Here is a 17,432-nt window from a genome sequence, read left to right on the forward strand (position 1 = left end):
CTCAGAATAGATATGATCATTTAATTTTTTGTTTTTAAACAGCATATTGACATAGAATATGTCAGTGGTCTCAAGACGGTGCAGACTGCAGCAGGAGAACTAGTAACACACTAACTTTCCATTTGTCACTCATTCAGCACTGAACAGAATAACTGGACAATTTTGAATACAGGGCTGAAAACAATAGTAAATTAAATGGATTTACACTGAAGTGTTTTTCTCCTGCCTATTGAAGTGTATTTCCAGGCCAAAATCTGCAGCTGTTGATGGAAAATGCAAACAAACTTATGCTGCATTGTGATCAACCATTCCCCCCTTGTTAACATTGAACCTGTAATTGGGAGTGTGAAAGGAAGAGGCTTCTGTAACAGACAGTCTGAAGGCAGCTACCTGAAATCAGGTATTAAAGGGAGCAGTTCATCCTTTTTATGACTTAAGTTTGCCACCAAGTAAGTTTCTGGGGAAAGGCTAGAGATTCTTCTTAGAGAGGAATAAATTAGTTTGAGGGATGGATAAGCAGTAGGATGGTTTCTTTGTCTAACATCGAGAGCATTGGAGAGCAGACTCTGCCACCTTTTATTACTTTACTATCTGAGGAGAAAGGGCAGCCGGGGGGACGGGACAGGACTGTTTTATGTGAGTAAAGGTAGCTGAATCTGACCCAGTTGTACCAGATTTAAAATGATTCCCCATGGTGTGTAACTCTGCCTGCTAATTTGTATGTTGGGGGAGGAATACAGTCAGCCTACTCTTCACTAGGATTTTAGTGTTTCCCCCAAGTTAACATGTCTCCACTTAACTCTGAGGGGACAGGATTTAGCCAACCTACTTTGGCTGTTCATCATGCAAGAGCTTTCTGTGCACTATGTGGATCCAACAGCCAGTCCTTCTCTTCCCTCTTCCAATAGCGGTACCAGCTCTTTCAGCCTGGAGCTGGAGTAATAGCTCTACTGCTATACGACAGCTTTGGGGGGAGAATTATTTTACCTACGGCAAGTCCCTGAAAATACTTGCTGCCACAGGTTCTCAAACTTAACTGTGGACCACATCTTAATAGAGCTTACGGACCATCTCCAGTTCGTAATCAGATAACATCCCCATGTAACACATTGCAGTTGCTTACATGAATAAGTAGTAGGTCAGTAATTTCATGTCTTCAAGGAAATAGAGGAGCTAGTAACAAGCTTTCATCCAACTGTCAGTCCTCAAGATTTGAGCAGGAGATTCTTGATTTCCTCCCCCTGGCCAGAAAGGTTAGTAGCTGGGCTTGTGCAGGAAACATTTGGTTCTAGAACCAAACACAGCACTTGACCTCAGTTCTACGTCGACAGATCCCACGGACTGCAGTACTAAGGAGACGGATGCTACATAATACCTCTATATTTTGTGATTGCTGGCTTAAAAACTGCCCAGAGAGGTTAATGTACTCTTGAGTTACCTACTGCTGGACTATCACCATATGTAAGGCAGGGGAGGGCAAGATGTTGACTGTGCAGTCACTTTTCCATCACTAAAACAGTGACTGTAGTGATCTAATTCTCTACAACACGTAAAACAAACATAACCACCCACCCAGCACCAAGCGGACTATTTTCCCTGTTGAAAACTGAGCGGTAGAACTGCTAACCTGAGAGAGGACATCAAATACCTGCAACCAAAATGCAAAGCCACGATTTTGGGAAACAGAGATGTGATTTTCCTCAAAAACTGAAACCGTTCTGCTCTTATTTAACAGCAGGCTAGCCTTTGCTCCCCCTGCTTTGTATGGGGACAGCTTTGTATTTCAAAGGCAGTACGTTTTCAAGCAGCTGGGGAAAAAGTAGTTCCTTTCCTGTCACCAAGTCCTGCGCAGGTGCATGGCAGTACAAAGTTTAAGTAAGTGACTGCTACAAGTGGAATTAAAAAAGCATCGTTTTTAAAAAAAATTAACATTTAAGACAAAGGGCTGATCTCCAGGATACTGGTGCCCTTTGCAAACGAGTTATTGGGCCAGCTCAAATGTTCTAATAGAAAATCCCAACCCTGTATTGGTGCTGTGTGCCATGTTTTATGACACCTGAGGTGGTGTGGTGACCACTCTTATCAGCTGTTTCATTCAGCATGGGTATGTTGTAGGAAACACTTCCATTTTATTATATGTAGCAAAGTATGTAAAAAGTCTTTCCTAATTCATTCTGAAATAGCCATTTAGCTTGAAACAGCAGCATCTGGTGCTGTGATTAGTGCCTAGAGCATGCAGTTTGTGAAGCATCAAAAGCTGGAAGATTTGTCTTTCAGGCATTACAGGCAGTCCTTGACTTTACAATGTTTGAGTTATGATGAACAGCACAATGTTTATAAATTATTGTTTTGACTTTACAGCACTCTATGGGAAATTCAAGTTACGTTTTTGACTTAAGTGATTTGTGTTGTAAGTCCAAGGGCTGCCTGTATTTTAGCTGTAGCCTTGTGGGAATGGGAGTCAGGACTCTTCAGACCTAATCCTGCCACTGACTATTGCAGGACTAAATCACAGCGCCTCTTTGTTACAGTTTCCCTATCTATACAAAAGGAACGATATCCCTGCCATCAGACTTTGCAAACAGTTAATTTAACCTTGTTTGAAATTTGTACCATGTTCACCTCAGTAAGAGCAAAGTGTTGCTTTCACAGAAAAATTAAGAGCTCGAAATCAGAATGTGCCATCCAGAGGGGATTTCCATTACAACCTCTCTATGCATGCAACTAAGCAGAAACCATTTTAACTACAGGTATAGAATTCCTCCTAGTATCTGACATTTATCATTCTACAGTAACAAGTGTCAAGCATTTGGGTGCTGTAAGGTATTAAAAGCAGATGTGAAAAGTTGTGGCATTTCCTTTAAAAAAGAATACAGGGAGTAAAACCTTAAATTTTACTTCAAAGGAGATTACATCATTAATGGATCCTAAATATAACATTAAACAGGATCATTTAACAAGGGTAAGTTTAGCAGTAGCAAATGCAGATCACCACCAGCCTCTGTGAGAGAAGCAGGCTCGTACGTGTTACATTTACAGTCTATTTTTAAAATCTGAGTAGTGTGTGAGATACAGGAAATGCAGCTCCTGCCTGAGTCTTAATCTACTTTCCAGCAAGAGATCTATTACAATTTCAGCTTCCATGTTGAAACACCAGCCCATATACAAGTTTGGATACAGAAAATACCTGTTGCTTTTTCTAGCAAGAATGCAGAATCACTTACTATCCTAGAGCAAGTTTGCTTTGCTGACAAAACTTAGCAGCAGTGATGAGTCTGATGCTTTCTTTTAAAGCTGATTTTTAGAGGCAGTGCAAGTGAACAACTATGCCTTCAAGAGGCTCTTTTCTATGAGAAATTGTTTTAGAGCCCTGCACAGTGGAGGAGGTTTTATAAAATTAACTCTCAAAGAAGCTAGATTTGTACACAAGTCCCAGATCCATAACAGCAATAAAATGCCTTGCTCTTTTGGCTACCAATTGAAGTCAGGGGGAAGGCAGGTTTTTGGGAATTGGATACCTCTCATACTGCAACTGAAGTACCCTTCACACTGACCTCGCTTCTTCCTTCCAGGATCTGGTTACCTTGCAATAACTGACATGACAAATAGCACTGGGGCAAAATTTCTACCATTTGTGATGCCATCAACTCCTGCAGCAGAAATAAAGAATCCTTGATTCAGCAACAAAGCTGAAAAGCTAGTTCAGCAAAAAGGTTGTTTATCTTTGACTGATCCTCCCTTTCTCTCTCTCCTTAATGCAGCTCTGTACCTGTGTCGCTGTTTGTAGAACAATGGAGACATTCTACTTTCCTACTTTTCACATCCTCCTCTCCTCCTTTCTCTAGCCTCCATGACTGGGGTGTCAATATTCACTGTCTTGTGTGTCCAAGTTAGAGCCCAGTGCTGCACTTACTACTTAGACACAGTGCTTACTACCAAAATCAAGGGCACTAGTCATGGTAGTTTTAGGGCCTCAGCCCAGGGATTGTAAAGTCTTCAGGAAAGAGACTTGTACAGAGTAACACACATGCTATAATAAAAGACATGCAGCTGTAGAGGCTATTTGAATTTGGAGGACAAATGATAAAATTATTTTCCTTACCATACACTTTTTTTTAGTGGCTAGTTGCAGGTCTGTAATCACGATCAAATACGTTTATGCCTTTAATCCCACAGTGTGTTTCCTTTCTGCCAGCCGTGCATACAGCAGCTGTGTTACCCCACAGCTTCACTGCCCCAAACTAGAATCTAGAGGAGGATCATAAAATAATCCAGTTAAGGTGTAGCCTGATTTAAGCAGAGAAGATAGAGATTTACATAGATTTTGCTGTTCTCTCAGCACAGACTGCATCAAAGAAAGCTTTTACAGTGAAATACCACTATGCTATAAGAACACACCCAGAACCACCCAAACATTACAACTGTCTACTTGCATTTGTGTATGGTGGGGGTTTCTAGCAACTTGTCTGGAGAAACGGATTCTGCAAGAGCAAAGGGCCTTTAGCTAGGTCTGGCTTGAACTTTGGTTTCGCCTCCCCCCCCCCCCCCCCCAAAAAAAAGAGGCACTTTGCTTCCTTTACTTGCTTGCGATTTCCTCCAACAACGATAGATTTATTATACAAATTCTCAGTCATGGGAGAGTCAGGAAATGAATACAAATAAAATGATTTAATTGCAGCCACAGTAAAGTTGGCACTATATACACACAACGTTCACTGTTTATGGTATTGTCAGGAGGCCATGCATTTTTATTGCACATATAAAGTGTACAAAGATTCATGAAGATTTTCTTTTTAGCCATACAGGTTAAGACTGCATAAAAAAAGCCGGATTACAAAATATTTAGCGCTATTTACAGCCAACTTTAAGCAAATACTGAAAGTCACTATTAGGAGGAAAACAAATTAATTATGAAAAAAAACAGGATTTGTCAAAATAATAATTACAAAACTTCATGTTGCCATATATACATCATAAAAAAAATACTCAGGAACCTGCATTTTACCCTTCGATGCAGCAATCAATATTCCTATTTATATAGTCAATTTCTGAATGCTTTTAAAGTTTGATATACTCTGAGTTGAAAACCTATTTTCTTTATATTGTTCATGCTATTTGACAAAACAGGTATTTGTGCAGCTCTGTAAAATATTAAAATACATTTTAATTTAGTGTTAAAGTGCACAATATATTTTATAGGAAACCATATGCTAGCTGCCAGTCAAAATTGCAAAGTAAGTCAATGTTCCCTCTATAGAACAAAAGCTTTTACTTTGGTTGAAATAACTGAATATTCCATGCATACTGTATTATACTGTCCTTGAGTTCACATTTTCCGCCAAACAGATGGTTGTTGATGTGTACCATCATCTGTGATGTCGAAAACACAAGGTCTGCATTCAAAACAGTATATATTCAGGATTAAAAATATAATTCCTTGGAATACTGGTGGTTTTTTAAATGCAGTGTGTCTCTGTGTGAACAGGCATGTAACTCTGCCTAGAATATGCAATATTGTGACAAGTGTACACATTCTTCAAACAGATGGTTATTTCTCTCTCCATAGCCTCTTTCATTTGCCCTCTACATTGCCTCACTTTTGCTGTAATGAATTTCAAACTCTCCTTCCTTAAATGTAACAGGGACCCCTAACGGCCATCCTTTCTACCACATGCAACTTCCCTGTCTTGTTTGCCTAAATTACTTACATCACGAGATTTCCATACCCCCCCCCCCAAAAGGATGTTCAAGAGGTTGTGAAAATCACTGTGCTAGATTAGAACTTTTCTACCTAAAATATCTGTCTGACAATGACTGAACAATAAATTAAGCTTTAAAACCTCCTTTTGAAATTAAAAGTAATGAAATAAAACTATTTCCTACTGCTGAATTGGGACAAGGGGTCTGATCCTGCAAACACTCGCTACAGGGCAATCCCACGGCAGTACATTAACTACAAGGAGAGCACTCACAGCAGTAAGCCCTGCAACCTGCAGTACATATTTGAAGGGTTAGGCTGTTACAACGACCTAAAACAACTGCAATGAAATTATATTTTCTCTTTTAAAAAAAAACCCCAAACGTATATTTGACTATCTAGAAAACTTTCTATTTTCACCTTTCTTGTGCTATTTTTTTATTTGTTCCGTAGTGCTGTATCCTTTTAAGATTACCTAAGTTACAGTGCAAAATTATATCTCAAGACACGTGACGCTAATGCACATCAGTTATTTTGTTGTAATAAAAGTTTAATGTCTTGTGCATAGTAAAATAAGTATCAATCAAAAATATTTGTTCACATTTGTGTGTTCAAGTTTAATCTTTCCTTTTTTTTTTTTTTAACAACAGCTATATACAAATAAAAAGGTGTGCTTCTCTTCAGCTCAACCAACTTCATCTACTGGGGGGCAGAGGGAAGTGCTGCTGGAATGTTGGAAACTAACTGGAATGCAGACCAACGCCACTCATCTTCCACAAACCCTAAAATAAAGAATGCCGTCCCAGCTAACCATTCTTTTCATGAAAGCACCTATTTTTGTTTACCGTTTATCATACATATTAGAAAATACAATTATGGAGATCTAGAATTACTGCACACCAAGTAGAATAAAAAATAACTAAATATTTATATTAAAATAAAGTGTTTAACCACAAAAAAGCAGTAATAAAATACAGTTTCCTAATTTACATTTTGCATCCAAAGGATGAATAACAACTCACTAATAAATAATATTTATATAAATATTTTATGGCTGAATATTTTTAAAATGGCCTGAAGCAACTGCAGAAAAACAAAACAGGTTAAAATTCCTATTAAAAAAAAATTAAGATGCTCTTGTGTTAATAAGATGAACATATTTAGCTGCAAGGCAGCTGTACTCCACACTTATGTAAGCGGCAGAGAGGTGGCTGTTTTAATAGCTACTGTACAAACTGAGCTATGAAAACAGTGGAAATGCCAGTTTGTTTTATAAAATGATTATTAGTTTGCAGTTCAACATATATAGATAGTCTGAAAGATGATTTCAGTTCAGAACTGTAGGAATACTCTTTTGGAGCAGAAGGGTATTTGTCAATGCAGTTTGAAAAGATGAGCAGTGTTTTGATACTTTTATGGCACGTTGGAGCGGATTACAGCAGAAATAGTAGTTTCATGTGAATAAAGCTTGCTTCATTGTGGTTACCTCTAGTAATGCTTGAACTGTTATGCTCACTTTTACCAAGCCCTTTTCTTCTAGGATGTGATGTGGTAGGCAGAGCTTCTCCTAAAAGAAAAAACAAAGGAGTAAAGATGAGACCACCTACCTCTTATTGCAAAATCTTGCTTTATGCAAATGCAGCTAGAATGCAGTTATCACAACAATCAGGAATCATTTAATTAGACAACAGTCTATACTTTTTCAGAAAGGATTCTCTTGTTTTTCTGATGGCACACTTGGCCTAGTTTGAGACTTAAGTGTTCTGGATGACTCTAGGCCAACAAGAAACCATCTTATTCTTACATTTAAAAAAAGCAACCAACATTTTAACACCATAAAGATTCACAATTAGTTTTCAGCACCAAGTCTGATGGTACATTCATTTAGCATGTAATCACTGTAAAGACACCAACATTACAGACAATAGTGAGATACTGTGACATGTGCCCATTACTTTTTAAAAAAATTCCTGGGGTGAAATCCCAACCCTCTTGAAGTCAAGGGCGTTTTGCCACTGAATTCCATAGGGTCAAGTTTTCACCCTGGAATATAAACCTTGAACAGCAGTGATTACAATCAACAGATTGAAACGTGAACAACAACATTTTACATTTATGTTGATGTGCAACGGGATCACTTCATCCATCAATGGAATGCAGCAGCCACAGAACTACATCAGAACAAACAAACCTCTAGTCTATTATTCTGACTCTAACAGTAGAGAATAATCGATCTTTCAGAAGGAGGTGCAAGAAGCCCCAGAGTGAACCATTATGAAATAGCCTGCCAAAGGGGAAATTTATTCCTAATCCCCATCTGTTAGTGGCTGGTTTATGTTTTCTAAAATAATGCTTTCGCTAATACAGCTGTGGATATTCTGATTCATAGAAACATCTAATCTTGTTTGTCATCCTGCTAAACTCCTGATATCTAATGGCAATGAGTTCTATAGGTTAATTATGCAAAAAACTATTTCCTTTTATTAGCTTTAAACGTTGTTCAATTTTTTTGAATGTCCTCTTTCTTTTAGAATGTGAGATAGGGTAAAAAGGAGCATCTGATTTATCTTCTCTACACCAGGCATCATTGTGTCTACCTCTGCCGTATCTCCCCATATTCATCGCCTCTTAAATTAAACAGTTTCAATCTTTTCAATCTCTCTTCTTATGGTAATCTTTCCCAATTTCTAATCCCTTCTGATGCTGAACAGAATATAGCATACACCATATAATAATGATATAATATTTTCTATCCCATTACTTATGCATTTTAACATTTTGTTTCTTTTATTTATTTCTTTTTCCCAGTGATAACTGGATTTTTCTCCAATTTACAGTTCAGTTAGAACCTACTAATTTGTTTAAATGACTGAAAATATTTCCTCTAATGCACATGGCCCTGACCTTGTTAACCATGAGAATTTCATCTGTCATTGTGCTTTACCTAGCTTGGACAGATCTCTCTGAAGTTCCTCATGGTCACCTCTAGCCTTGACTAACCTAAATAATTCTGTATCATCTACAAATTTTGCCACCTCACTGTTCATTCCCAGATAACTGATAAATATATTAAACTATACAGGTCGTAGTATGGGTCTGTGTGGCACCCCACTGTTAACTTCCGGACACAATGAACACTGACCATTTATTCCTACCCTTTGTTTTCTGTCATAGCCTGCTTCCAATCCATGACAGTACACTCTCTCACTCTAAGACCACTTACTTTCCTTAATAACCTCCTGTATGGGATTTGGCGTATACTCTTACAGAAAATGCCACCAGATTGTTAATGAACGCAAGATGTCAGGACCTCAATTATATAATCAAAATGTTGGCATCTTCAAAAGTAATAAAATTCTCTAGACCTTGGTTCAATACTGTCTCAGAGGAAAAAGTACCACAATACAACTTCATGTAACACAGAGGTTTTTCCTTAGAAGCCCTCTGTCCAAGTTGTGTCTCAACCAGACTAAGCTTACCTTGAGGTTAATTAATCATGGCACAAGGCTGTGCATCTACAGGCCATAAATACATTTAGTAGCCTAGTTTAAAACAAGATAGAAATCAAACTCTGCATCTTGCGTGTCAAATATAGCACAAGAAGGGAGATCCAGAATTTGTTCAAAATTATTACATCTGCCACTGGTACTATAATTGATCTTTAAATGTAGAAGTGCAAGTATTTTTGACTTATCTTACTTGTAACTTTTGGTGTGTGGTTATACTTCTGTATCTATGAGCATACCATATTTTGGCTTCTCTTATCAAATGCACAAGAAATTATCTGAGAAATGTAAGCTTCAAGATTGTGAGGTTGAGTGTGTCTGTGGTACAGATACACTACCCCATGTCCTACAGCGAAGGTGCTGCAAGGTTCTGGCAGTCTGCTCAAGCTGGTTTATATTACATATGGAGTCTGTGGCTTTCCACCACTTTGGCTATTGTCTTCTCTTCAATGTGTTGGCTTTTGACATTATAATTCATCACTGAATTCACTGCTGTAATGAAGCACAGTATACCTAATCAACCAGTCCTGACACGTATTAATGTTGTGAGTATCTTTACCTAGAGTGAAAGGGACTTAATTGAAATCATACAAACAATCTCAGTGGGGCCAATCTTGTGTGACTGTGAGGTCCTGCAGACTCTCAAAGTGTCAGGCAAGACTGTCATTAACTTCTGCTTCCTCATTAAGGGACATTTCTTTCTGGAGAGATGTACAGAGACCTTGTAAGGCTTAAAGTTTTTCCTTCAGATGCAAACTGTCATGTAACTTGATGTATGATTGGTAGTGGAGTAACTAAATGATAAAAATGTTTTCAGTTTCAAATACAAGACAAAAATGAAGGTTTTCTTCACTTCTGGTAATATAAAGTTTATTCAAATATGTCTAATAGTTAAGGAACTGTGGTCAATCTCATATCTCACAACCCACTTGCTCATAATGTCCTCAGTTTTAGAATCTCTAGGAATAAAATATTCTGATCTGGTATTGTCAGATAAAAAAAATTTTTTACATTCTATACTGAATATGTTTTAAAGTCAGATGAATTTTTTTTAAAAGTTGTTTCTACTCCCACTGGATATGGCCCTCCCCTCACCAGATAAGGACTGGGCTAAGAAAACCCAATAAAAAGGTGATATGAGTTTCCTGTCTGAATATTGATCATTATTCTTACATTTTCAGATACGAAATTACTGTATATTAAATTATTGGACACTGTAGTGAGTATTTGAAAACCAAAGGAAAAAAAGTTACAAGCATGTGATAAGAGAGGGACATCATTTTTAAAAAAAAAAAAAAAATCACTGCTAGGTATTTGTAAGTTTGAATGCATTCTTAAAATGATATGTCTGTCCCAAATCACTTCTATTGAAGCCAAATCTGTATCAAACACAGTTCAGTTTAAAGAGATTTATACCTCACACTTAAAAGATTTTTACTGTAAAACTGACTCACTATTCATCTAGCCACCTGTATCAGTCAGAGCTTTTGTTTTACCTATTGATTTTTCCTGGCTATAGTGTTTATTGTCTTACTCATAATTACTCTTTGTGATTAACTGTAAATAAGTTCAGTCATTCATTTTAAACCATAAAAATCTCCCCAATATCACTTTGCTTTATCTTTAAAGAAAATGAATTAACCAGTCCAAAATCTAATATAATATTCTAGTCAAGTATAAAACTAATACCTAGGAGCTCTATTCTCAAATAAAGGAAGTTTTTTTAGGACCGATGTACAAGCAGACTCTAGGTTTAATTTCTAGTTTTTAAAGCAGAAATAGGTGATACAAAGGAAGACAGTACTTTGTAACCAGCATGTTCACTTTCCCCAGAATACATCTCCTTGTCCCTAATCTCTTGCTTAGTTCCCTTCTCTCTTTCACATGCTCGAAGGCTTCTACATTACCAACAAGAAAATGATGGACAATGCAAAGTTATAAAGAACAAACCAATGAACAAACACAAGGGTTATGTGTTTTGACAAATATCCCAGAACAGTTATTGGATCCTGTAGCATCCTATAAAAAGAATACACTCCTTTCACCTCATCGTTTTCATAACTAACTCAATTCTCTTGTTCACCTCAATAAAGAGTTTAAGTTGAGCTTTACATTCCAGATTTTTACATTGCTCCCACTATCTAACACAACCTTCCTACCTCTGCACACCCAAATCCTTTTCAAATCACAGCTCAACAACATTCTATGACCCTTTTTTTTTTTATAAGAGAAGAATCAAATCTTACTAAGGGTATTATCCAAACTCCAAGGAAGTCAGTAGGAGCCTTTCCAAAGACTTCAATGGGCTTTAGATCAGATCCCAACCCTCCCAATTACCCATATTCAATCATTCTCCCCGAAACTTGGCCACTTCCTCTTCCTCCTCCTCTTCTCTTTCCTACCACATCTACAAATGCTATCTCTAAGACACAAGACACTTATCCTACAGCTGTCAAACAATCAGATGAGAGAAACTCACTATATTATATGACAATACTGCAAAACTTTTATAGAAATCTAGCATTTCTAGGCACTAGACCTCAGCTATGGAGGAACTCGCCCATGACTACAGTAAGACTTTAGGTAACTGACAGATTCTTTAAACATCTTTCCCACTTTTGGAAGTGATTTCTCTCTATCTTAAACTGGCATAACACCAGTGTAACTCCACTAACTTCAACACAGGGTATGATTCATCTCTCAGTAGTATCTCCTTTGAAGTCAATGAAGTTATGTCACTGCAAAGAGAGTGTGAGAGAGATGGAGTTGGGCACTTCATTTCCAACACCAGTGATGGTCTCTACAGAATCTGTCAGTCAATACAGAGGAAGGACCCACCGATTTCTGCTTTGGTCATGGATGGGTCTTTTCACAACAGAACACACACCCTGATGAATTACCCAGGATCTAAGGTCTGCTTCTAATGAACTCAGTGGAATGATTGACACCTAATCATTGGAACACCTAATCATTGCAACCAGGCTAACCACATTCTAAATTTAAATTAAATTTAAAAAGACTGATATAATTTTGAATGTTATTTTCAAATTTATGTCAAAGGAAAGAACAAACTTCTTTCAATCAAAAATGAGGCAAAATGTAACAGTATAGAGAGGAGAGAGTCCGAGCCAGTAGGCTGCGCCACACAGCCACCAGCAGTCTAGTACGAAAAGAAGACAAAGTTGTAGGGATAGCCAAAAATGCAAACGCTCGCCTCACAGTAATCTTCTAGCCACAGAACAAGATGGTTGATTTAGCTGGATTTAAGGAAAAACAGGAAAATGACGGCAAGCAACAGTAGGGGGGATTCAGTATAAACTTGGCACTTAAACATATCTCTATTTTCTTTGACATTAGTTGCCTTAAAGTCAAGGCTACTGTGTGGACTAATCTAGGCTAATCGACAACTTCAAGGCAATTAACATACAACTGTCTGTTATCAAGGGAGTGACTGTGGCCACTGAATCAGGTAGGTACATCATAAAGTGATTTGATTTGATTTGCAGATGTTAACGTTCAGGACCCAGCTGGATTTGCGAGCAAAAATTGAAGAGTGAATGAAATTTTGCAATGTGGCAAGTGCTATTCTCTGCTCCTTCTATTTCTTCCCCATATTTGTAGACATAAGAAAAACTGAAATATTCTGAAAAGGCTGCAACGTGTAGCTTCTTAGAGACTTCAGATAAGAAAATGAATCTCATGTTTTTCACGTAAATAATTGGAATCAAGTATTTTGAAATTTAAGTCATCATTACAACAAAGAGGACTAAACTAGTTTTAAACAAAAACCTCTCAAATACTTTTTACAGTTTTATATACTATAGATCAGTAATTCTCAACCAGGGGTCCAAGGCCCCCTAGGGGGACCGTGAGCAGGTTTCAGCAAGCAGGGCTGGCATTAGACTCACTGGGGCCCAGGGCAGAAAGCCGAAGCCCCGCTGCATGGGGTTGAAAGCCCTGCCTGCTGAGGCTGAAGCTTTGTGGGGGCTCCTGTGGCATGAGCCCCCGCAGGCAATTGGCCTGCTTGCTACCCCCCTAATGCCAGCCCTGGCTTTTATATGCAGAAAACCCATTATTGTGACACTGGTGGGTCGTGGAGTTTTTATAGCATGTTGGGGGGGCCTCAGAAAGAAAAAGATTGAGAACCCCTGCTATAGATACTACTTTTCATTTTTATACCTTTCCTTGTTCGTATCTCAGCATCACTGACACTATCTGTACATCTATGGGAACACTGTGTTGCAACAGATGGAGCCCAGGAATTAATATTTTGTGTGTGTGTGTGTGTGTGTATGTATAAGTGGCTTTTAAAAACTTCACAATGACAGATTAGTGTTCTTTCACATACACAGGGCCTGATTTTTAAGAAGCAGATATCAGATATGCATGTGGAATACTACATTCATTATTAACAGCATTTGCGGTCAATAAGTAACCTCAATGTTATGAACTGCACCTATAATTAATTGTAGGCACAAATATTTTCAGAAACAAAATTTGACATCCCCAACTCAGAAGGCAGACTGGGGGCCTTTTACAAATCAGGATCATTCCTTGCCATATTATTTTAAAACACATCAAATATTTTGCCTAAACACTTGACAATTTCACTTTAATATTCTAAGAACACAACAGCCTTAAGCTAAAAGGAGAGTTAATTCCAAAAGCCTAATAATGATAGATAAGTATAATAAACAGCAATAGAAAAGGTACGCCTATAGCTAAAGAAATTCAAATACACCAGAATCTCACACGTAAGTGTTTAGATTTGTGAGATGAGAGCTAGTGAATAAGAATTGCATTTTGTATTGTGCATCAAGTGGAATGGATTCAAAAATCCCTATTGTGCAACTCTCTTCTTTTTACCTAACACTCAGATCATGTTTTAAAATATGAGGGAATGAAATAATTGCTAAGAGTCTACTACAAAATTATTCTTGACTCCTGCTATCTTAATTTCTATATATGCATACACGGAAGTGGTGCTAGTTTTTAATGAGAATGTGAGTAAAATGCCAAGGACATTTCCTTTTCGGGCAACATTGCAGAGATAGACAGTGATGTCATTATAGCTTTTGGACCAGAAAAATAGGATTTCACCTTTATTTGCTAAGGGCCTGATCCAGCTGCCATTAAGTCAATAGCGATCTTACCAATGACCTCAATAGGAGCTGGATCACGTCCAAAAGCGTCTCCAACTAGTAAAGCTTTGAGAATACATCTATGAAGTGAAGAGGCAGGTGGGAGGGTATTACGCTGCATGCTACCCGAATAGATGCCTTTTAAATACTTTCAATGCTATGACAATGCCACATGTTCTTCTATCTACAGATTTTTGGCTTACCAGAAAAAACAAAATATTTATGCACTGTATTGTAACTGTATATTAAATTAAGCAGTTGCTATTATTTGTATGGAGGTACAGACCAGATGACCTAACCAGAATCAAAGTCCAATAATGCTGGGCATTGTACAAACATACAGTAAATCTGAGTAGCTGCAATCTTGGAACAGATTACAAAGAGTTTTGAAATTTCCTGATAATCATCCTGTCATGGCAATGGGAAAACCAATGGGGAGAACTTGTAGAAGGAGCAGATACAAAATCACAACTTGTAAATGGGATATAATGGGCATATCATAGCACACACTACTTTTAACATATGAGGCAGACATTCAGCAGTGAGCAAACAAGTAGCGCTACCTGCTAAAAGCAGACTGCACCAAGTCTATGTAGATGAATTCCCATTATGGAGAATAATGGTGGAGGTGGAGAAACACTATAATTTCCAACGTGTGGAGCTGTGAGTATTCTGGGTACAATACTATGAGGAACAGCATAGAAATAGACTTCTGAATTTATCAGAGAGCACTCTGAAGCAGATGCATCAGATATGTATTGTATCTTTAAGCCAGTTTTCACCCTCTATTCCTCAATTCAGGGTGGGGATACTTGACTTGTAAAAGAAGGGCAGGCAGTTCTGTTTCACTTTTGCATTATGTTGAAATTTATAATCTACAGAAACATTACAGTCTTTATTATGAAGAAGCTGAAGGTATATTTTACTCAGTGCTGATGTATAGGGCTCAAATGTATATAACAATGTTATATATTATCATCATTAACAACTGTGGAAAAGAGGAGTCTGGTACTGTAGGTGTAACAAATGAATGTTTGAAGAACAACAACATAGGCTTTGTCTTCACTAGAAATGCTGCAGCTGCATCGCTGTAGTACTTCAGTGTAGACACTCACTACCGTGATGGGAGTGGTTCTCTCATGACTGTAGTTAATCCACTTCTTAAGAGGCAATAGCTAAGTCAAGGGAAGTCAACCTCACGAAGTCTACATCAGGGTTTAGAGCTTAGCTATGTCGCCCAGAGGTGTGGATTCTTCAAACCCGGAGAGATGTTGCTGGGTTGACCTACCTTTCTAGTGTAGAGCTGGTCTTAGTTACAGTTACAAAGCCTAAGGCATTCCTTCACAATATGGTCTGGGTTAACTTCAAGTCCACAACTATAGGGAAACACTTGTAATGTTCCTCTTTGAATCTTGTGTTATAACTTTCCTATTGTTTATGGGAATATGAGAATTTACTTTTATTCTCAGCACTGTACATGATGAATGTGTTTATTTAATTGGTAAGGTTTGGGACAAAAAATTAATGCAGTATCAGACAGGAACATTAGCAATAATTAGTTTAGTCATTCTGTTCAAAAGCTGAAAGAAACTGAAGAGCAATTAAGTTCACTCATTTTCTAGAAGCCAGGTGAAGAAGCAGATCTGGGAATCACAAAGGTAAATTAATTGAGGAGACTGACATGTCTGCATGTGTGGATTAGAATTTATGGGTAAAACCTGTAGGCAGTTTAAGGATTAAGTAACATTCAATTCAGAATTTGTATTTTCAGGCTATGTTAAATCACTTTTGCAATATGGGCTACTTCCTAGTGTATGAGAAGTCAGCTTTTTTGGACAAGTTTGTGGGTATGCTTATCACTGTGATTTGGAAAAAAATGTGTAGTTGTGCAACCAGTTTAACCCAATCCACCTCTTGAACAGCAATCCAGCTCTCATATCCAGTGTTCAGACTGAGGAATCATTCAGAACATGGGAGACACAAGCCTCTATTTCTTTGCACATCAGCAACCTTGAAACAACTGCTCCCTTATCTTTCCAATGGTTGGGAGATTTTGGATACTCTGGGTAATTAAACCAGCAAAACATGTCACTAAAAATATCTGGCACAGGCTGAGATGTATAACATTAGGATTAATATCATGGGCTGGTAGCAACAAGTTTCTCCACCTGATTTGATTCTAATACTCTAAATACATACAAAAATATTCATGTAAATAACATGGGAATAGGGATTGTGTAACAAACATAGCAATGTAGAAAGCACTGGCAAAGAGATCGATTTAATAGACTCCTCAATTCCTAGGGGAATTCCTAAATGAGTATACTTATATATTCAGGGGATTGGTATTCTTGGGTTAGCTAAACTGATATGTTAGTAACATAATTTATGTTTACATTTCATTATGAAATAATTAGCATTTATATAAAGCTTTTCATCTGTAGATCTCTAAGTGAAGGGAAAACAACTAAATACACATCTCTACATATTGTTAAAGAATTCTTCTCAGATGTGTTACAGAATATCACCATCTCTGTTTGTACAGGTTTCAGAGTAACAGCTGTGTTAGTCTGTATTTGCAAAAAGAAAAGGAGTACTTGTGGCACCTTAGAGACTAACCAATTTATTTGAGCATAAGCTTTCGTGAGCTACAGCTCACTTCATTGTGTAGCTCACGAAAGCTTATGCTCAAATAAATTGGTTAGTCTCTAAGGGGCCACAAGTACTCCTTTTCTGTTTGTATAAATGAGGAACAGACAAGAATATTATGTAACTTGCCCAATGTCACAGAAAGAATCAGTGGTCTGCCAATACCCACTCTGATGCCCTACTCCCTGCACCATGTTGCCTCCATTACCTTCATCCTGAAAGACCTTAAGTTCCCTTACAAATTCTGAGTTCTTTGTAATTTGGCATGGAACATGGCATGTATTTAAAAATGAACAGCAACACTACACAGTTTGACAGGGAAAGAGAAGATTACTGTTTCCAAAAGAAACTGGAGAAAAAATTTAGTGGGGGGGGGGGGGGGGAATTGTAATGACCACAGACTGGACTTTGACCAAAACACCAGAGTAAACACTCACT

The 17,432-nt window shown here is 37.7% G+C and overlaps 1 protein-coding gene across 11 annotated transcripts in view; it reads right to left on the minus strand.

The window, feature by feature from the left end:
* Positions 1–3,567: 3,567 nt before the first annotated feature.
* The window catches only part of LRCH1 (leucine rich repeats and calponin homology domain containing 1), a 228,107-nt gene continuing 214,242 nt past the window's right edge, over positions 3,568–17,432 (minus strand). For 6 of the 11 annotated variants that reach the window (XR_012158939.1, XR_012158919.1, XR_012158920.1 and 3 more), the window contains one exon: positions 7,178–7,265. Coding sequence is in view for 5 of the 11 variants with exons in the window: in XM_073344300.1 (XP_073200401.1) it covers positions 4,216–4,248; positions 7,185–7,265 (114 nt within the window). In the remaining 6 variants the exon portion in view is untranslated. Of the gene's footprint in view, positions 4,249–4,649; positions 7,266–17,432 lie in introns of those variants that run through there. The other 5 variants (XM_073344415.1, XM_073344329.1, XM_073344320.1 and 2 more) reach the window with 2 other exon arrangements.

Source organism: Lepidochelys kempii, chromosome 1 (assembly GCF_965140265.1).
Source record: "Lepidochelys kempii isolate rLepKem1 chromosome 1, rLepKem1.hap2, whole genome shotgun sequence".
Lineage (NCBI taxonomy): Eukaryota > Metazoa > Chordata > Testudines > Cheloniidae > Lepidochelys > Lepidochelys kempii.